The sequence below is a fragment of the Gastrolobium bilobum genome, unplaced genomic scaffold, assembly GCF_033153095.1.
Source record: "Gastrolobium bilobum isolate Gb01-03AN ecotype WA unplaced genomic scaffold, APGP_CSIRO_Gbil_v1 utg1240, whole genome shotgun sequence".
Taxonomy (NCBI): Eukaryota; Viridiplantae; Streptophyta; class Magnoliopsida; order Fabales; family Fabaceae; genus Gastrolobium; species Gastrolobium bilobum.
The window spans coordinates 623,060-645,551 of NW_026898998.1; the positions used below are offsets into that span (position 1 = coordinate 623,060).

General features: G+C 35.8%; 1 protein-coding gene across 4 annotated transcripts; it reads left to right on the top strand.

The window, feature by feature from the left end:
* The first annotated feature begins 5,688 nt into the window (after nucleotides 1-5,688).
* LOC133286112 (ras-related protein RABE1a-like) lies at nucleotides 5,689-9,291 on the top strand. 4 transcript variants are annotated; one of them, XR_009748088.1, is made up of 9 exons: nucleotides 5,689-6,001; nucleotides 6,662-6,734; nucleotides 6,845-6,945; nucleotides 7,748-7,813; nucleotides 8,033-8,130; nucleotides 8,239-8,301; nucleotides 8,388-8,480; nucleotides 8,686-8,841; nucleotides 8,933-9,291. XR_009748088.1 is itself a non-coding variant. In XM_061483462.1 (9 exons), exons 1-8 carry the CDS (start codon nucleotides 5,929-5,931, stop codon nucleotides 8,767-8,769), a joined length of 651 nt encoding a protein of 216 aa, XP_061339446.1. In that variant the 5' UTR covers nucleotides 5,689-5,928; the 3' UTR covers nucleotides 8,770-8,815; nucleotides 8,933-9,291. The 4 variants fall into 4 exon arrangements, 3 of the variants coding, with proteins under 3 accessions (XP_061339446.1, XP_061339447.1, XP_061339445.1); XM_061483462.1 differs by having other exon boundaries at nucleotides 8,686-8,815; XM_061483463.1 differs by lacking the exon at nucleotides 8,933-9,291 and adding an exon at nucleotides 6,201-6,287 and having other exon boundaries at nucleotides 8,686-8,913.
* The last annotated feature ends 13,201 nt before the right edge of the window (nucleotides 9,292-22,492 follow it).

Here is a 22,492-nt window from a genome sequence, read left to right on the forward strand (position 1 = left end):
ATGAGGTTTAAAAAAAACTTGGGAATTTGTCTAAGTTATAAACATAGATAATTGATATGCAAATCTATTTATCTAATAAAGGAAATGCCGAGTCCTGAGAAGTATTTAATAAATACTTCAGGCAAAACAGAAAGAAGATGAACCTTAAATACTTAGACAAATGCGTCTAAGTTATTATAGGGATATGCAATGTAAAATATCAAAATACAAAGGCAAATTATGAATGCATAACACAAATAAAGAACTTCAAAAATATTAAGAAAGAAAGACCGGGAAGCATCACGACAATATTCATAACAAATTGAAAAGGGACTCAAGAGCCCCAATTAAAAAGAAAAAATTACAAAGTTAATCGGTATCCCGGACCTTCATTCAGCAGGGGTGGCTGGAGTCTTCACTTGTGTTACAGGAACCTCAGTGGGCTGATTGGTTGCCTCCTCACCCTCTTCAACCACAATCACCTCCCCCTCAGTTTGAGTGACCGAGTCACCTGCTGGAGAAGCAGAAGGAGTAGGAACGATTTGGCCAATGCTGACATAGGCCCAAGAATTCAAGCCGACCATGTTCAACTGTAGATCTGGATTGAGAACCTTAAGTAGACTTAAGGCATTGTTGCAAGAGTCAATGATGCATTTTTCAAGTTCACCCCGGTAAGCTGGGCATTATTCTCAGCTTCCTGCAACTTGCCCTCCAACTCCTCATACCTTATTTTAAAATCTTTCATGCTCTGGCAGTTGCTGGCATACAGGTATTGAAGTTGGTTGTTGTCCCGCTGAAGGTTGGTAAAGTCGTCCTTCACTTTGGCTAGATCTGCAGCGTTTTGGTCATGGTCCTTTTTAAGGGAGGAAAAGTCTTCCTTCACCTTGATCAGCTATGTAACTGTCTTCGTCTTCTCCTCCCGGGATGCAGCTACCTCGTTGAGGGTGCGAAGATATTTGTGCTTTAAAGAAAGCAAAGGTCTTGCCATTGAGGCCATCTTCAGGCAATTGAGTTCCATCTCCTCCAGCTCCCTAATCTGGGATGAGATGAGCTGAAGAATGGTTCGAGAGGGAAAATAGAGCACCACTTATCCTGGACTGCCATAGAGCATGTTTGGCCATCCCAGTGGATGAAGGAGGGGGAGGAGTCTTGACCACTTGTTGAGAGGAGGCAGGGGCACCAGTATTAGCAGAGACCCCCTTATTCTTATTGCTGACAGTAACAACATGGCCTTTATCATCCGGGATCCCGTTTGCCTTGTCAGCAACAGGCTTCTTGACCTTGAGGTATGAGGCTTTCCTTTTCCTGATTGTCGAATCGACAACACGGTCATTCTTTCCCTGGCTCAGGGTGGCCAGCCAGCTGGGTTGCTCATTCTGCTGGTTTTCCACGCCGGGAACTACAAATCAAAGGCAATGAAGTTGGTTAAGAGATGCATTACAACAAATGTGCATATAAATGTAAAAGCAAAACATACTTATTTCATTATCAAGCTCTTCTTGGGACTTCTAGATAAGGGATGCAACACTAGCATGACTGCGCGACTGGATGTATGCACCCATGGCGATTACACTATTGACATCAGTGGGGTTCAACTCGGACTCTTTGAAATGATAGCTTGAAGAAGGAAAGTGATAGTGGTCAGATGACCAATGTAAGGGAAATTTTCCCTCCACATGCTCGGAGTCACAGTTATTGAGAAACTACACCTCCTTGCCGGGATGCGTGGAAACTTTAAAGAACTTGTCTTTGAAGTTCTTGAAAACTTAGTGTAAACTTGGAAAATTTTACAACCAAGGACACCCCGAATGGTGACCTAACCTTTTCGTTCTGGAGGTTCACGACTAGTTCGAGGGGTAAGTGCTTGAAAAAAGAAAAAGGAAACGCAAACAGAAGGTGGCAGAGCGAGGTATGCACAAAAATGCTTGAACGCCTTGACGAAACCCCAAGCATTGGGATGAAGCTGAGTAGGAGCTATGTGGAGGTGATTCAAGATATCAATCTGGAATTCTGGAATTCGGTAAAAGGAAACGTAATGCCGAGTTGAGTCACGACATTCCGATAGAAGAAAAAGAAGCAAGGATCTTCTGAAGTTCCCCCAGAGCAAACCGGCTCGTCTTCTCGTGGGGGGACTATATCATAATTCTCTAACTTCCTGACGGGAAGCCCAGCCACATCATCCGTACTCATCTCGTAGGTGGTATTTAAAACCTCGTAAGTTACCCAGGAAAACTGAGATACTAAAGAGGCAGGAGGAGACTCGGAATACGACTCGGCAGAACCCGACTCCTCTACAACCTCTGGGGGGAGATGCCATAAATACCTAAAATAATAAAAGAACTTAATCAGAAGGACAGAACGAGCATACCTGAATCAAAAAGGCTACTAGATGAAGAGTCACTAGAGGATAATGAGGTAGGTTTGTTCGAGACGATGATTGGATCATCTGCCTCACCAGATGCGGGGGTAGATTTCGGAACATCTCCATGTCGGCAATTAGCCAAAGTAGACTCGGCTAAAGAGTCACATCCTTGTTCAATGAGTTTGGAACTCAGAAAGACACAAGAGTAGCAAGGACCGGCTTTCTAGGCAGGGAAAGACTGTGAAACACCCTGGTGGGTTGATGAAGATGCAGGGTTTGTTATAGAAGAGCAACGGGAAGGTTCAAGACCGGTATGCGGAAAGTATTGGGGAATACGTCTATTCACGGAAAGACGACTCCTACCCCCGATGGAAGAACCACTACCCCGGCTTTGACCTAATTTCTGACTAGGAAACCCGGATCTTCTTTTGGATCTACCACCACGATAACCGCGAAACATGGCTTCCCTTTCCTCTTCTTCAATTTTAGGAATCCCCCACAGCCAGAAACGAACACCAGGGGGAATCTTCTCCAACAAGTCAGAATCTTACTCCTTCTTCCGCTCACAATGCAAAACTGAAGAAGGAGGTTTTCCCCCCTCATTTTTTTTAAAAGCCAAATGACACCAAAATTTAAAAGAAATAAAGGAAAAACGACAGAAGAAGGGTGACACACGCTAAAATGCCAGAAGTGAAGCAATATGCGACACTCTACGAACAAAGGGCATTGACATAGCATGAAGGAAAATCAACCAGCAAACAATTTGCCAGAATAATGTCTGAAGAACATCAAACCCAAAATAGAAATGGCCAATGTCTAAAATGCAGACAGCCAAATACAGATTATTCAAGAAGAAGATAAGGGATGTTTGAAGGAAAGCGATAATACTTGAGTGAAGAAGACGAACCTGCAAGAATATGCAGAAAAGCACTTGCGGATGCTAGCGCTCAAAGGATTTGGGGCAAGCAAAAACTTCTCCAGAATAATCAAAGTAAAGAACGAAAAGGGGAAAAAGATGTGTGCTTTTGTAGGCATAATTGTAACTGCAACAGTTACGAATGGCAAGAGTCAGGGGCACTAATGTCATTACACCGAAAAAGTAATGATTAGACGCTTGAAATGACACATTTAATGAATGAGCACGAAATGCGAAAACGTTAACACACGCGACAATCAACACGTGTCAGAATAAAATGATTGCTGACGATAAGTCGGCACCAAAAAAATCAAAACACACATACACAACAAATGTTTAGCCAAATTACATGGATGATGCTTGGGGCAACTCGTCAGTTGGATCCCAACAACTCAAGGTCATTTCTAACTCGGTCACACATGTGCAGTATCTTGCCGGGTTCATGCATAACCCGCCCATATGGGGGCTGAGAGAAACCATTCCCAGTTCCAGAAGAAAGCTACAAGCTCAGGACATATCTGAAGACATGTGTGTAAGAAATGATGCTTGGGGGCAACTCGCCAGTTGGATTCCAACAACTCAAGCTCATTTGTAACTCGGTATAGGGAATACGTGAGATATCTTCCCGGGTTCATGCTCAACCCGCCGAGATAAGGGGCAATGAGGACCCCGATTGAAAAATCTTGGGTGCAAGAAGCATATATGCAAAGGGGTTACAAAAACAAACGCTCTCAGCTCAGTAGAAAACCTGAAGCAAAATACAAAGAAGTTCACCCCGGCAACCCGGGCACCCAAATAGCCTGGCTACGGGGCAACTGTTATGGACCTGTATAAGGGGCCCATTGAATGACAGGCCCAACAAGGGGCAATCCAAGATTTAAGTCAAGCATAATTATGGATAGATATCCATCAAGGATACTAATCCTAATACAACAACATGACAGACAGACCTGGGGCTCATCAGAGGCACTAAAGGTCCACATCATATTACCCACAGGTTACTCCTATAAATAAGAGGTAAACCCTAAAGGTACGTTACGCTCTCTCTCTTACTGTTATGTTGTCACTGTGCGCACACACACCCCCTTTGGCAAAGCTGTCACTTGTTTACTGTGCACAGTGATTTACTTTACTCAAGGGTATCTCTTTCATAGATACTTTGGAGAGGGCACTAGATCCAAGATCAGCATACCAGTCCATTGGACTGGACATCTGTATCACCAAAATAAAACAAATACCTTTCCAAGGGTTTAGTTTTCAATACAGCTAGCCTATGTTTATATTCGTTTATGCATTTCTTTTTAAATTTCAACGAATTAATAAAATGTATTACATTTCTCATTAATTGTAATTGTTTGGACAGACACACTTTTTATTCTTTTTAACTAATATTTAGAAGCCAAATGTTAAAAAGTCATGAGAGAAGTAATTTTTCATGAAAAATTATGTTGGAAAAAAAAATAGCACCCATAACATAACATGTGACTTAGAACTTGAAAACAATTTTTTTTTTTTTGTTTTTAAGTAGAAGTTTAAGCGGGATTAGACACCGGTACTCTACTAGGATCAGGGAAGATCTCTTAATCCCTTTGAGAATTTTTTAGAGGAATTATATATTTTAATTAATAATCTTTCCAACTCACTAAAAAAAATAAAATGGGTTAACCTATCATAGATCACCATATTTTAAACTAGGGTTTTGAGTTTCTAATTTTGCTTTAGATAACTTTATCTAATGTTCATTAACATACACATATAAAAGTATGTGGGTCCATATGGACCAATGAGAAGAGAAGAGAAGAGAGAGAAAAAAAATGTGAATCGTACACATTTTCATGTGTGTATTTTAATGAACAAATAAAATTTTGTAAAATAACTTTAGACCTTTTAAACTAGAAAAATACTATTCTTATTTTACATAAAATAATTATCTCATGTTCTCTCAATTTGAAAATTTCACCCCCCCTTTTTTTTTTTTACTTTTTAGTTGTGAACCCCACTTGAATTCTCTCTGTAACGTAAAAGAACTATTCTCATATAATATGTGAGTAATATTTCCTTTTTCACTAATACATGACGAATTAACCAGTTTTAACATATATACGCAAGTTTAAAATCTAATCATAAGGGGAAAAAATTTGCTTTTTTCTAGTGTTAATACATATAAGTTATTTGCAGTAAGTTCAATACGATATTATTTTAGAGCAAAAATTATGATGTTTTTATAATTTTAATTTATTTTAAGGTTGTAATATTCTTTATATTTATAATTTTTTAAGATTTCAATATTAAAATGACGTCATTTTGAGAATAAATACAGATAACTTATCTGCAATAATTGCAAAAATATTTTTTCAAAAAAATAAATAAATATAAAAAATAAGTATGTAACGGTCCCGCTGAACGCGAAATAATTGAGTGACAGAGTGTTTGCAATTTCCTTTTACCAAAAAAACACTTTTCAACGCCACTCTTCGTTTTCCTTTCAGATCTCAACCTTGTTTTTTTTCTTCTTCTTCTTCCTAATCTGCTATTTTCATTTTTCTCTCTTTATTCAACTACTTCAGAATTTTTTATGCTTCACTCTACAGTTATTCTTTGGAATAAAATCGCATATATAATTTTTAATTTTTCGTAATTAATTTTTCTACTCTTGCGTTGATCTCGATCGATGGCTGCTCCACCTGCAAGAGCACGAGCCGATTACGATTACCTAATAAAGCTTCTTCTCATCGGCGATAGCGGTACTTTTCGTTTTGCAACTTTTTTTTAATTGAATTTTTTAGAGTTTCTCGATTTGATCCGGTTTGTGATGGTTGAACTATTATGCAAGTCTCTGAATGGTTATTTTATTTTATTTTCTGTTGAATTATTTGTTTAGGCATAAAATTGACCTGATTTGTGTATTTACGGCGTCAGTTTACTGGGTTCTGTGATTTTCAGTGGTAAATGGATGATTAGTACTCTATTCAAGGGAATGCGATAACTGTCATGCTAGAGATTCATAGAAGTTTTCTGTAATGAATGGAGGTAGTACCTTTTTGTCAATGAAATTACGACTATGTAAAGGAAATAAAAGGTTATGGTTAGTTATTAGTTACCTGTTATGATGTTTGTTGAATTGGTAGCTATCAAATAGTGGCAAAATTGGGGAAAATGTGGGCACTTCTTTGGTTTAGTTTTTGACTTGTAACTACCCTTTTAATTTTAACATCCAACTCACCCGTGTTTGAAAAACCACTTATTAATCAAAATGTGATGGTGGGAGGAGAGAAAGACTTTCTATCCGCTTTTTTTTTTTGTTTAATATTTTTTTTCCACTTTTTGTTTTATACTTTTATTAATTTAGGGAATATATGTTGTGGGGTTGAATTTGTATCTCATTACTTTGTTCACTTTGGCAGGTGTAGGTAAAAGTTGCCTTCTGTTGCGTTTCTCAGATGGATCTTTTACAACTAGTTTTATCACGACCATTGGGTAGGTTCCTTTTTGTGAAATCACCTATTCTACATTTTCCTTATTCTTCTTTTGTCTCTCTCGTGAGGAGATGCCTCTGATCTTACTAGAATGGTTTATTTTTTCTTCAGCATTGATTTCAAAATAAGGACCATAGAGCTTGATAGCAAGCGAATCAAATTGCAAATATGGGATACAGCTGGTCAAGAGCGGTTTCGAACTATTACAACTGGTTAGTATTCGAGATTGAAAGTGTTTTTTTTTTTCCTCCCAGTTATAACTACATTTTTTGGTGAGATCTCAATTTTTGTTCTTTATATCCAACTTATAAATACTTTTATGTGTAATGTGTACTTGTCATGATGTTAATATTAACTGCTATTTACTTATTGTGTCCTTTTGTTCTTTGAAATTGGATAGGTCCTAATTTAAATAATAGATTTTAATAATACTTTTTGTCCTCGGTGATTTTCGTTGTGGAATGTGGATTATATTTCCTGTTAACTATTTAGTTGTTTTACCTGGGTGTTATATTGGACAGGGTGCTTTGCGTAGCTCAAGAGGAACTGTATTTTCTTTGGGACCATTGACTGTAGTTTGGCTAATATTGAGCGAGGAAAATAGATTTCCCTTTCTTCTCTAAATTTCTAAACAATTTTTTTGTAAACCAGTCTGCTTTGACTTGGTGAGTAAAACTTTAATTGCCAGTTTAAATGTCTAATGCACTTGATTGGACTTGGTGGTCTTTTATCCTTCTAAGATCGCTGGCTGTATTGAAATCAAATGCTTGTTTAGTATTATTGTATGTGCTGGATTTCTTCATTAGGTTGGTTTTAGGTATTGTTTAAAAAATTCTGGGCTTATCAGTCTTGACAAGTAGTTGGATCTTCTGTGTTGTCCCCGCTGTAATAATTTAGTGTAGGGTGTTACTTTGTAATATCATTACATATCATGATATCAATTGACAACCACTACTGTTTCAAACATGCAAATTTTGAAGCTTCTGTCACATGTTTTTAATCCTTCTTTTGCAGCTTATTACCGTGGAGCCATGGGTATTTTGCTTGTGTATGATGTTACTGATGAGTCTTCTTTTAACAGTAAGTTCTCCTTCCTCCTTTAGCTCTTAAGTTTTAAACAGTGCATCTTTTATTATTTCCCCAACATACTTAATCTCCTCCAATGCGTGTTTTCTTATTACCGTGGAACATGTATTTTTTCTATAAACTCTAATTTTCAACTTTATAATTTGGGGAGATTCCAGTGCTTTGAATGGGTTTTCAGATATTACAACTAGACTTATTTCATCTCATGTTTAGACATCAGGAATTGGATTCGCAACATTGAGCAACATGCTTCTGACAATGTCAACAAGATATTAGTTGGGAACAAGGCTGACATGGATGAAAGCAAAAGAGTTTGTCTCCCACTCATTCTCACTCTTGTCCATCTTTTTGGTTATGCTTGTACATGTGTCTCCTATGGTTACTATGCCCTACTTGATGCTGGACAATATTCTCCTTAGGCTGTTCCAACTTCAAAAGGTCAAGCTCTGGCAGATGAATACGGCATCAAGTTTTTCGAGACTGTAAGTGTCACTTATTGCTCTTGTTGAAATAACATATCATCCGAAGTCACTGATCTGTTTTTAATGCTGAGAATATGCTTATACAGAGTGCAAAAACTAATATGCATGTGGATGAGGTTTTCTTTTCAATAGCTCGGGACATCAAACAAAGACTTGCAGATAGTGACTCAAAGGCTGAGGTTTTTCTTTTGAACTTTCTCCTGACAATTGATATTTGCATCATTTTCTGATTGCCAACTATTTGAATAATGCAAGACTCATCCTTGATATAGTTGATTTTCAGTTTTAGACCATAGGGGTGTATGTTTGGTTGAATCAGAAGGCCCTTTCTAAATTTAATTGTCTCATCATTTTTACACCAACTTTTCATTTGGTTCTTTGCAGCCCCAGGCACTCAAGATTAACCAACCAGACCAGGGAGCAGGGTCTGCTCAAGCCGCCCAAAAATCTGCTTGCTGTGGTTCTTAAAGGGAAAGAGAAAGTTGATTCTGTCAATGACGTTCATCAAGTGCTTGTATTGTTCTTATTATTTCATAGTTGGTACTCATTGGGTGTGAATGGTAGATCCTTCCTGTGTCTGGGAATTAATTATATATCAATTTATTGTTGCTTCTGTTCTTTTTTCTTTCAGGAGCTTGACTATAACCCAGGCTTCCTTTGCTGAAACCAAGAACCACATCCTTCGCACACTTGGTGCTCCAAATTTTTGAAATGCTTTATATTTCAGAACCTTAGCGGTACTATCAACTATGAATCAAACCTTAAACGCTCACTGAGGCCTTCTAGATCTACTTTTTGTATTTAGGTAGATTTAGTTTTGTTTTATAGGCCAGGCTAAATTGACAGTTTAAACATCTAACTCATAATCAGATTTAAATTGTGCGGTAGATTGTTACAGCATTCCTCATGATTAACATGTTGGAATTTGTTCTCAAAACCAAAAAAAATGCCATATATATTACCATGTCTACCCTTTACCATGTTGGTACTCATAGGAGGACGTTTTTTTTTATTAGTATAATTAAATTCATTTTTTTTTTTTGTAAGTTTAAAACTCCTAGCTATAAGGTTTTAACATTTGTAAAAACTCTATTTTTCCTTAAATTTAAAAAGCTAAGACATAGCAAAATGTATGCAATGTGTTTTTAATGTATGTGATATATTTTATAATTCTTTATTTAATTTATTTGGATTCTATGCCAGTATGCCTTGCATCAGAATTCGTTAAGAATAAAACATAATTCAACATCTTGACTTTCATTAAACTAACACTTGTCTTTTATGTTTCCCCGAGACTCAATCCAATATAGGAATTTTCCAAAGAGATCTGGGTGAACTTAACGCAGGAATATAATTCATAAGACAGATCCTTTTCCTCTGAGCCTGGCTAGGACTGCTCATACAATTCAGCACAAGAAATTTTTCCAAATAACATAAGCACATCATCATTAATCAGTACACGTTTGCCAAGATAAAACATATCATCTAGCAATCATAATTCCAGGAAATTCTTCATCGAACCCCCAATCATTTCTGCCATAAAGCTGAATGTTCGTAGACATTATAAAACATAGAATAGATCATTATTAAATGCACTTCATAGAGTCACAAAAGGGAAAAATCGCTGAGGTTCTAAAGCTTACTTGTCTCCCATGTTGGTTTTAAATTTATATATAAAAAAAGAATTTAATTATACTGATAAAATATATGGCATGATAATATAGGATGCACATGATAATATATATGGCATTTTTGCATAAAATTAAAATTCAGAATCTAATTATATCCCAGATACGTGTGTAACTTTTTTTTTTTTTTTGGATTACAAAGGAAATTAAGACAGAAAAAGGCTACACCGCAACATAGCTGGGCAAAATGCCCCTACAATCCTCTAAGACAAGGTCCCTACACCCATCCAAAGGAGAAGAAAACCAGTGAATATCCCAACTGTCATCAATCCTAAGTTTGGCTAGCCAATCTGCAACACTATTGCTTTCTCTATATATGTGTATAATATTCACAAACCAATGGGCTTCCATCAAATTCCTGATTCTATTTACCAAAGAAAAACAAGGATGAGACTCAACACATCCCTCCTTAACCAATTGAATGGCCACTAGAGAATCCCCCTCCAGCATAACATCTCTGTAATTATTATTCCAAATTCATTCCAGGCCAATCAAAATGCCCCACAATTCAGCCATCAAAGCCGTACCATAACCAACTTTTTTTGAGAATCCAGTGATCCAATTACCATCTCCATCTCTCACAACTCCACCACAAGCTAGATTAGTGCCACTGTCTCTACAAGATCCATCCACATTAATCTTTAACCATCCTTGTGGAGGAGGCTTCCAATTGACCCAGACTTCTCGAATTGGCTCCAGATTCAAACCCGCAACCATCAGCATCTTACTTGCAGCCTTGATCTGCATAATGTGAACAACCACCTGCTGATAGAAATCATAAGGAGATAGACTAGTACCTTCAAAGATAAGTTTATTCCTATCCTTCCACATATACCAGCAGACCCCACCAAAACTGAGGGCCCAATCAGCATTGTGAGTCCTGGATTTCATATTGACATTCAACCAGTTATCAAAACTGCCACTACAGAACAGGGTGTTCATGTTGGGATTAACCCAGTGCCTCCAAACCTCCCTAGCCCAATTACAAGATCTGAATAAATGATCCCTGTCTTCTATCACATGATGACATCTTGGGCAACTAGCATTGTCTGCCATGTGTCTTCTCACCCGTTCAGCATTGCAGAGGATTTTGTTGCCAAAAAGCAACCATAAGAAGACTTTGATCCTCTGAGGCCCCTCCCATCTCCAGATAAGGTTCCAGTCTTCAAATTTCAGGTTGCTTTGAACAGAGCACAGGGAATCATAGGCTGAGCTGACAGTGAACAAGCCAGAAGATGAGTGATTCCACAAAACCATATCCCTGCCATCAGAGGGCTTCGGAGCAGGAACAACAGCTACCATAGGTAACAGCTCATCTGGGAGGAAATGCTCTAAGAGTTCCCAATTCCAACCTCCCCCCTCTAAGACATAATCAGCCACCTTCCAATTGGACTCCTCTCTAGGAATAACAACCTGCACATACTCAATTAGCTTACCCTATCCAGGGAGCTAACTGTCCTTCCAGAAGTCTATGCTTCTGCCATCCCCTAAGTGGATCCTAGATCCGGCCTGAACCTGTCCCCAAACTTGTTGTATTCCTCTCCATGTATTCGAAGAGTTCCTACAAATGGCAAGGTTTGGAATCATACCTTTCTCCACTTTATACTTGGACTTCAAAATCCGAACCCAGAGATCTTCAGGTTTGCTCATAAGTCCGAAGCCAAGCTTCATTGAAAAAGCCTTATTAACTTTAACTTGGTCCCTAAGACCCAATCCCCCTCTCTTCTTGGACTGACACACCCTGTTCCAACTGACCAGGTGGGTTTTCCTTTGGTTCTGACTAGATCCCCATAAAAAACTCCTTGTGAGCTTCTCAACTTCTTTACAAACACTAATGGGCAAATTAACGGATTGCATAGTATAAGCAGGAAGGGCTTCCAAAACTGCCTTAGCCAGAGTAGATCTACCTGCAAGAGATAAGGAACTTTGGTTCCAGGTAGACAATCTCTTGTGCACTCTTTCAAGCACATATGTGAATGCATTTCTTGTCACTCTCCTATGATGTAGAGGGATCCCCAAATAGCTCCCCAGATCAGAAGTGATAGAGACTCCCAGGCAGTCACTGATCTCTTTAGCCTTATTGAAGCAAACATTCTTCGAAAAGAACACTCTTGTTTTATCCCTACTCACTTTCTGCCCAGATGCTTCATGGAAAACTTTGAGGACCTGATTAATTATGTGGGCTTGATCAAGACTCGCTTCAGCACATAGAATTATGTCATCAGCAAAGAAGAGGTGTGATAAAGGGGGAGCATCCTTCCTGAGCAAAACAGGTTTCCAAGCCTTGACTTCCACAGCCATTTGAATAAGATGTGCAAGCCTCTCCATACAAAGGACAAACAAATAAGGGGAGAGGGGATCCCCCTGTCTTATCCCTCTTTCTGGGATAATTCCTTTAGTAGCTACCCCATTCCAAAGCAGGTTAAAAGTGGTGGAGGATATACAACTGAGGATCAAGTCACAAAGAGAACTTGGAAAGCCAAGATCCTTTACAGTCTCCCTCACAAAGCTCCAACTAAGCCGATCATATGATTTCTCAAGGTCCACTTTTATCATCATCCAACCCTTCCTGCCTCTCCTATTCCTCATAGAGTGAATCACTTCTTGGGCCACCACTATGTTATCAACACTTTGTCTCCCATAGATAAAACTACTCTGATTGGGAGAAATTAATTTAGGCATAAGATTTCTCAATCTATCAGACACAGTTTTTGTAATGATCTTGTAGACAACATTACAAAGGCTAATAGGCCTGAAGTCCTTCATACTTTCAGGACTTTCTCTCTTGGGGATCAAACAAATGTAAGTATTGTTTATCTCCTTGACCTTCTCAGGTGTCTGAAAGCAATCTTGAACCAGATTACAAACAGATTCCCCAACCACACTCCATTGACTCTGCAGAAAGATTGCATACAATCCATCCGGACCTGGAGCCTTGAATTTTCCCATCTTAAACACAATCCTCCTTATTTCCTCTCTATTAGGCACCAGACCTAATTGATTCCTTTCAATCTCAGACAATCTAGGGAACATACCCTGGATAGGAAAAAAACCATCATCAGGACTCTCAGCCTTGAACAGGTTCTGGTAGTAGCTCACAGCCATGTGGACTAAGGCATCCGGGTCAGCTATCCAGTTACCCGTGTCATCCTTAAGAGTTAAAATCCTATTGTATCTCCTTCTAATAACTGTTGAAGCATGGAAGAACCTAGTGTTTTTGTCTCCATACTTGAGCCAGTTACACCTAGCCCGTTGGAACCAGGTTAATTCCTCCTTGGCAAGGATATTCTGTAACTCCTTCCATAATTTTTTTTGCAGAAGATCCAGGTTGTGGTCAAACCTACCATACATATAGCTGTCCAAACCCCTCAGCCTAGCATAGATTTTGTTCTTCTGTTGCATATTTCTTCTAAACACATTTTGATGCCAGATTAAGACATCCTTCTCAAAATCGTTCCTAGCATGGACCCACTCTTTATTCCTGATCCAGTTATTCTCCACCAAACTCCCAAAATTAGGATCAGTGAGCCAAGCAGCCATAAATTTGAAGGTCCTGGTATTCTCCTTAGGCCTAGCAAAGTCAGTTTGGGCTAGGAGCAAGGGCCTGTGGTCAGAATTGAAGAAAGGTAGATGGGAAATAACTCGACTAGGCCACTGAATATTCCAAACTTCATTGGAGCAAGCTCTATCAATTCTCTCATGAAGCTTCCCTCTCTTCCATGTAAATTCAAGACCCTTGAACCCCATGTCATGAACTTTGCATTTTAAGAGACATTGCTGCATCTCAGAGATGCTCTCCCAGCACACCGTACTACCACCAGTCTTCTCAGAAGCATGGAGCACAGAGTTGAAATCACCAAGTAGCAGCCAGGGTTCCTGAATGGCCTGACTGATAGTCTCCAGCTCAGTCCACAAAAGTCTCCTTTCAATCCTTCTAGGGCTACCATACACCAAGGTAATGACTTCTGTCCTCAAATTCTTCAAGTGGGTTACTCTAGTATGCACAAACTGATGATAAGCTACCAGAATATCCACCTGAACCACACTATCCTCCCAAAGGACCCAGATTCCCCCTGAATAGCCAATAGCCTCTTTTTTAAAAATCCTAGGAAAGCCAAAATGCTTACTGATCTCATCCCCCTTCAAGCCATTAGCTCGAGTTTCTAACAATACCAGAATATCAATTCTGAAACGAGATTTTAAATCCCTAATAAGATTAGCAAATCCCTTCTTGCCAACCCCTCTACAATTCCAAATGAACACAGACATAAAGAAACTATTATACAAAAGGATCAGAATCCTTACCAGCACAAACTGATAGTCAAGCTTTGGAACCTCCAAAAATTGGAGTAGGTACCTCATTGCCCTGCTCAGTCTGAGCTAGATTGGAGGAACCAGGTTGCACACACACTCTAGTTCTTTTCCCTCTTTTCTCCCCCTGGATAGAAACAACTTCCAATCTATCTTTAATCCCAGGGTTAAACTTCTCATTCTCCTTAAACCTGCTTGCAGATTTACAAGAGGCATCTGGGGGTATATTTTCGCTCCCTTTTTTCTGAACAGAGATAGCAGGAGACCTGCTTCTATCCTTGCCCTCCCTAGGAATAGATTTCCTAGCTTTAGGTTCTGCTCCCTCTGCTTTTCTCTGGCTGCTAAGGACTTTAAATTCAACCCTTTCCCCCAAGGGCTTCTTCGTGCTTCCTCCTCCCTTGCTTTCTATCTCCATAAGAGCTGATGTCAAGACAGTAGCAGAGGACTGTCCAACCTCTATCTCCATCTGAGTAGTAGCAGTATCCCCTGCTTCTGTAGTCAGCTTCTCTGTGGACTTATGAACTTGATCCCCTACTGAAGCTTTATGTAGGGAGTGGATAACAAATGTAGAATCTTTTATTTTACCTAGAGATTGGGTAAAAGTTTATTTGGAAAGGAAAATGATAAGCAGTCATGATTGATCCCTTGAAAACAACAAGTGAAGAGAAATTATTGCTATCACACAATAGCTTTTCTCTGTATCAATTTCATAGAAACAATGGCACAGTAATTAATGATGGGAAGGAATGAGGGCGTTTCCTTTGAGGATACATTATAATGGATTATCATGATAAGTTTATACGCTAAGCCCAATACATTATTTACCTATGAGCAGTGCTTAATAGTAATATGTCCAACAACATTCATCACCATATTGGGGCTTAACAAAATAAACAAAGGGAAGTTATCACCAAAAAAAGTTTATAACCTTTACAATTAATTTAATCATTGATTTTCGTCAATCTAACGATTATAATTTATGAAAATTAATAATTAATTAATAAAATACGACCTAATAATCTCCAATAAATTATAACTGTTAGATTGACGGAAATCAATAGTGATTAAGTTGGTTGTAAATGTTGTAAATTTTTTTGTTGGTAAGTATATCCTTCCCCATAAATAATATGTTATTATTAATTTTGACATCTAATTAATCTAAATGTAATATAATATTGAATTATGCTGGTCCACATGAAATAATTTAACAGTTTTCTACTTGGACTGCATTCATATTACTTTAAGAAAATAAATGTCTGGATTATTTTAATTCAGGTAAAATAAAAAATTAAAAGAAAAATATTTAGAAGAAAATATGTTTAATAATTACTTTAGGTAAAATATTAAAAAATATAAATGAAAAGAAAAATTAACATTATAAAGAAAATATGCATGATTAACTCAAGGAATTTGAATTTGAAATTTAGAAGAAGAGAAATTAAGGTCATTCTTTAAGAGAGAGCAAATAAAAAGATTAAACCACTTTTAGATAGTATACTCTAGTGTAGAAGTGGAGCAGTTGGGATTTGGGGAAAATAGCAAATTTAATGTAAAGAGAAATTTTTGAAAGGAATTAATTTGAGAGAATAAGCAATTGAGATTTGACAAGGAAAAAAAAAAGAAATTTGAATGTGAAAAAATTGAAAGTAATTATCTTGAGAGTATAAATAATTGAAATTTGGAAAGGAAAAAGAAATTTTAAAGTAACAAAGGAAATTCAAAAGTAATTACGAAGTTGAGGTTTTAACAGACAGAGAAAAAAAATGCTAAATATCAGTGAAGTCACATTTTTTAAGAAGGAAAAAAACTATAATATGAAATTATCTCGCTTCCAAAGAATGAGGATTCTATTTTATTTTGTATAGGTATATACATGTGAGCACAATGAGATGTTAAATAAAGCGTGCGCTTTCAACTAATAGTCCTATATGGAGAAAATCATATTCAATAAGAATACTAATATATCCCACTGGGATATATGCAGGCTATTTACATCCTAATGACCCAACACATCCAATGTGAAATATGGTAAAAATAAAAATAAAAAAAGAAGAGGGAAAAACACAAAATATTACAAGCCAAAATATAATCAACGTGTTGTTCCTCTCAAAATGGCTCTAGCATCTACCCAGGTTGCTTTATGAGATTGAACAATAAATTTTAACACAATTGAGATTAAGAATAAATTCATCCTCCTCCAAGCACAAGAAAAAATCTTTGAATTTGGAAGATTCTACAGGTTTAGGAACTCTATCAGATCTTCTAGGTGGAGCCTTAACTTGTGCGCTTCATTGTCGAGTTGTTGAGGGATATTAACATCAACATAAACAACCACATTATCATGGATCAAAAGGAGGTGTCACTTGTGTGACACCCTTAACTTGTTTATCACGTAACTTTACCTAATTTAATCACGTAAGTAAAATAAAGCAGAGTGACTTTCGGATAATATAATAATTAATTGCTATGTAAAAAAAATCCAGGCAAATTATTAATAGACTAATGTAGTTATAACTTCAACTATTTTTATACTTCACACATGCACCTGCAATTTATGCCGGTCACTCAAAACGCGCGCCTATATATATAATTATCTAGGCAAAATATTGTTGAGGGACATGAACATCATCAACATAAACAACCACATTATCATGGATCAAAGGAGGTGTTAATTGTGACACTTTTTTTTTTTTTTTATAACAATTGTGACACTCTTAACTTGCTTAGGAATATGATCACGTAACTTTACCTTATTTAATTACGAAAGTAAAATAAAACAGTGATTTTCAAATAATATAATTAATTGCTATGTAAAAATATCTAGGCAAATTTAAAGCAATTAGAACTTCAACTATTTTTATGGTGGGACAAGATATACTTACCACCAAAAAAATTTATCACCTTTACAATCAACTTAATTACCGTTGATTTCCGTCAATCTAACGGTTATAATTTATTGAAAATAATAATTAATTAATAAATGTGACCCAATAATTTCCAATAAATTATAACCGTTAGATTGACGGAAATCAATGGTAATTAGGTTAGTTGTAAATGTTGTAAACTTTTTTGGTGGTAAGTATATCTTTCCCCTTTTATAGTTTAAGCGTGCATTGCAATTTATGCCGGTCACTCAAAACGCTTGCGCATATATATACGTAAATATATTTTGAGCCTGTTTGTTTGGGCTTATACAAAAAGTAGTTTTTATATTTTTCTTATTTTAGAAGTGTTTTTTTATAAAAGTTAAATTATTTATATTTTTATAAAAATACTTAGTTTTTGAAAAAAGATATTTGGCTTTTGACTTCTATTTTTTTTAGAAATTAAATTTTTAGCTTCTAAAAAAGGTAGGTTTTTGATTTTTTTTGTAACTTATATTTTTTTTTAAAAAAGACATTCAAACAAACTTAAAATGAGAAGTATTTTTTTTGGTTGAAAAAAAGCAAATGAAAAAAAAACTTATTTTCTATTTCAAAATAACCATTCACTATCTGCTTCCGTTTCGACTTTTCTTAAGAACCGATTAGTTATCGAGCTCTATTACGGGGAACAACTCTCTTTAAGAAACTCGGCAAAATAGTTCCATAACTTCAAGAGAAGAGGTGCCTTCTCACAAAGGGGGTCATAGTGATCAAGCCTGGGCATCTGTTTACCAAAAGCGCAAGTCTCCGCAGAATCGTAAGACCATAGTCATCATGTAAAAACGGTTGGTTCCTTGCATGATATGGAGGCGATGGATACGGGATACCAAGGCTTGGCAGTGTGACCTACTTGAACTTATCACTATCTAGAATTAGATAACTACTTGAGACTTGACTAGTACTTTTTATCTGCAAGTATCATAATAAAGTATGGAAATTTGAAACTCTGTGATTATAACATCGAATAAATTCATTTTATGTTGCTTTCGATGTATCAAGCTGCGGAAAAATCTTTTCTATACCATAGCGGGCACATCTTACAATTATTCAGTAGCGAGATAACTATAAGTAAGCAATTAATAGCAATAACAACTACTGCGCGCCTTTTATTTTTCTTTTTCTTATACTTTTTAATATCCGTTGTTTTTTCGGTGATTAATATCTTAATTCTGAAATAGTGAGCAAACATTATACGCATATGAGATAATAATTATTAAAAGGCGTTAATGTTTCTGCTGTCAATTGAGATAAAGTTATGTCCTTTATTACTAAAATGATATTGTTTTGGAATTTAGAATAAAAATTAAAAGAAAAAATATGTGTAATTTTAAAGGATATAAAATTGTGTCATGAGAGAAAGAAATAAATCACGGAGAGAGAGTGGACAAAAAAATGTGTAGATCCCACCTCTTCGTGAGAGTAAAATGACACAAGTTGTGTTATTTAAAAGGATAAATACTTTTTCCAAAAATAAAAAGTATTTTAAAATTTTTATTTTCTTATAACATGCATTTTACTAAAATATCCTTTATTTTTTATTTTAAATCTTAAAACGACATCAATTTGAAATTAATAAACATTTTTTTCTTATTAAAATTACTAGAAATACGATTAAAATAAAGCTTATAAATATGAACCAATTAAATAACTAAAAATAGTAACAAACAAAAACTTTCGCTTAAGTGTTACTAGCAGTTTGTTAATCTAGATGCGTTGAGATATTCAAGTGTGATGAGTCCCACATTGGTTGGTAATGAACTAAGTTAAGAGTATATAAGTGGAAGGGACCCATGAACCCATACGATTTTGAGTTAAAATGTGGTGTCGGACTCACTTGGTGTATTTGGAATAACTTGGCTCATTAGTGGTGGTCTCTCGCCGTGGATTTCCTCCTAGACCCGCCTGACAGTATATAAGTGGAAGGGACCATAAACCCAATGCTTTAAGGTTTTGGGTTGAGACATGGTGTCAGATCCACTTGCTACAGTTGGTGTACCCTTTGCTCATTAGTGGTAACCCTCCGCCCGCTGACAAGATGTTAACTTTTTGGTTTCATTAATTCTTTTCATTCTTCTCTTCTTTCTTTTTTCCTTTTTCGTTCTCTTCTTTTTTCTCATTTCTTTCTTCTCTCCTTTCTTTTTCTTCTCACTCTTCCTTTCGTTTTTTTCTTCCCGTGGAACTCCTTTATATCTTTTCTCTTTCTTTTTATAACAATTCTCGCCTCTTCCTCTTCCACCTTTTATATGCATCGGTGCAATGCTGCACGTATTTTTAATTTTTTTAATAAATTAATTAGTATAATTTAATTAAATATTTATAATTTTTATTAACTTTTCTCTGTATTCTTAAGAAACTAATTTTAATTATATAATTTGTAAATTAATTTGAAGCATTTATTATTATTTTTATTAAATAAAAGTAGTTGCAATAATTATGAGCTGGAGATATAATTGGTATTCAAAGCTGAGACTTTTGGGCTATTTTTCAAAGTACAGGGACTGAATAATAATTCTTGACTAAAGTAAAACCCAAATTTATCAAAGTTAAAGGTTTAAGTGTTATAGTCAAATAGAAGAGAATTAAGAGGCAAGTTTTATTGTAAATAATTAATAATTTAAATTTAAAAGTTTATTTATGAAATACAATATGTTTTATTTATTCTTTCTTCTTAATTAATTGTTCCCAAAATTTGTATGTCGCTCGATTTCCTTTCTTTTGTTAGGAAACTTTTTGTTGTTGAAAATGAACCGATGGAGAAGATTAAAGAGGCGCAAAGTGCAAAAAAAATGTTTTGATTATGTGAAGAACCAAGATGATGTGTCTTTAAATGAAGACGAATTGTTAATATTCCAGATGAGGGTTTGTCACACCTAAAGGCTAAAACACCTTAACTAATGGAATTGTTACACACTGTGATAAATGATTTGTACGATTTGACTTGTAAGTTAAAAAATTTTAATTGTACTATCTCACTTTATATAATATGTAAAAAACAAAATACATACTTTCTAAATTGAAAAACACATCATAGATGTTAGATAAATAGATTAAAGAAGAAATTTGATAAGCAACTAATCCAATTTTTTAATGATTTGAAATGCACTTTTGTCAAATTTACTTGTTAGTGTTATAATTTTTTTTATAAAAACATGCTCCCCGTTTCCTAAAAGTGGTCGATTCAGTCATGCACCTATTGGGAACTCGGTTCCCTCAAGCTCGGCTTAACAACCTTTTGCGGAAGTCAGTCAACAAGATCCTGGATCTCGGATCTCGGCAATTACCTCGGCCTGAACTTCACTAGGTCGGGCAGCGCAACGAAAAAACGAAAAACACAAACAAGAGAGAGAAGGAGAACACAAAGTTTTAACGTGAAAAAACCTTCTCCAATGAAGAAGTAAAAACTCACAGGATCTAGTCCAGATCAAACGTTCACTATGAAAATAATGGATACAAAGAATAAAAAATTCACCAATGTGGTGATTAACACAACCTCTCAAACAATAGTGATAATCGAACTACCCTAGAGATGTTTCATTCAAACTCTCTCTAAAGTTCTCTCAAATACAAAGCTCAAAGCTTTGCTCACAAATCTCTCAAATAATTCTCTCTCATTCTAACTTAGCCTCCACCCTCAACTAATGAATATATAGAGGAGGTGGAATCTAGGGTTTAGGGTGTTTAGAAAATCCCTCAATGGGCTTGAGCTTAGCATTGAAGGATGAAGCTCAACAGCACCAAGGTTGCGTGCCCACCAAGAACAACTTTTTGTTTTGTGAGATAGTCCATGCAAAATGTTAGAGAAGTATATAAATTATTGATCGACCTTTATTTAATAACTTAGTTTTTTGAATTGAAATGGTTCTTTACATGTTCGGTATTATGGATTCGATCCCCACTGTCTCTCTCTTTCTCTTATGGAATTTCTTAGCACAGGTAGGTGGACCTATGCATTATTTACCTTCATACACAGTGGGTTCTCGTGTGAGGGGGCGTGTTAGAGAAGTATATAAACCATTGATGAACATTCATTTAATAGCTTAAGTTTTTGGCTTGAAATAATTCTTTCCACAAAATTTATATAAGAATGTTGTGCAATGTTTGTTATGAAAAAAAATACACATTATAACCAAATAATAGTAGCTCAGTTGGAGTCAGGGAACTGAGTAGGTGAGAGTGAGAGCATATGCTTGATCCTCCCCAGTATCATCTTTGGGAGAGTTTAAAGCCTTAACCCTAGCACCCGCTCCGAATTGAACTACTCGCGAAACGATGAACCGATTGAAATATCTCCAAAAAAATACATGATAAGATTTTATTTTTATTTTAGTTTTTAATATTTATCATAGGTTAATTATATAATATTTTTTTTGGTAAGCTAGGTTAATTATATTTTAGAGTAAACACCCTTTTTGGTCCCTGACAATATCTACGAAATCCTTTTTAGTCCCTGGCAATAAAAAAGGACCAAATTGGTCCCTAAAATTATGAAAAAAGGGTCACATTAATCCTTATGCCAACTCCTCCGTCACTAACGTGGCCCTTTTTACATACTGTTAGGGACCAATTTGGTCCTTTTTTATTGCCAAGGACTAAAAAAGATTTCGTAGATATTGCTAGGGACCAAAAATGGTGTTTACTCTATATTTTATATCATCTCAATCATACATATATATTTTTTCGCATTCTTTAAATTATAACATTTGTATTAATATATCTTTAAGTCACTAATAAAATATTAACGTGCTACAATTTAAATTTTTCATTTACATGAGATATTGATATATGGAGAGGTTATACTGAATGTTTTTTCTTTTACCATCTCTTACAACCAATTTTATTTCGTTAGATTAAAATCAAATCAACAGTTATAAAATAATATCAAGTGAGTGTTATTGATTTGATTTTGATCCAACAATATTACCAAAATTAGTTGTAAAATGTGCTAAGGAAAAAAGGTGGTAAATATAACATATTCCATTGATATACAATTCATTATTATTTTCTTTAAATTATAATAATATATATCTTTAAAAAATTTTATATGTAAAAAATGACCACGTGCAAATCTTGTGATCTTCATCCTCTAGGTTTCGTTATTTGGCTCTGTTATGTAACTCTTTAAAGCATGATTTCAGTATTTTTTATGTTATGAGGGATATATTTATTTTCTATATACCATACATAAAAATATGTGATGCCTATATGAATCCATATGAGAAGAAGAGAGAATCAGAAAATATGGATCCCACACACTTTTATATTTATGTA

Excerpts from the sequence above, each read along its gene's own strand:
- LOC133286112 (XM_061483462.1), top strand. The coding sequence starts at position 5,929 with ATGGCTGCTCCACCTGCAAGAGCACGAGCCGATTACGATTACCTAATA. Across the intron at positions 8,302-8,387 it reads GCATCAAGTTTTTCGAGACT|AGTGCAAAAACTAATATGCA; the intron begins GTAAGTGTCACT and ends ATGCTTATACAG. Across the intron at positions 8,481-8,685 it reads ATAGTGACTCAAAGGCTGAG|CCCCAGGCACTCAAGATTAA; the intron begins GTTTTTCTTTTG and ends GGTTCTTTGCAG.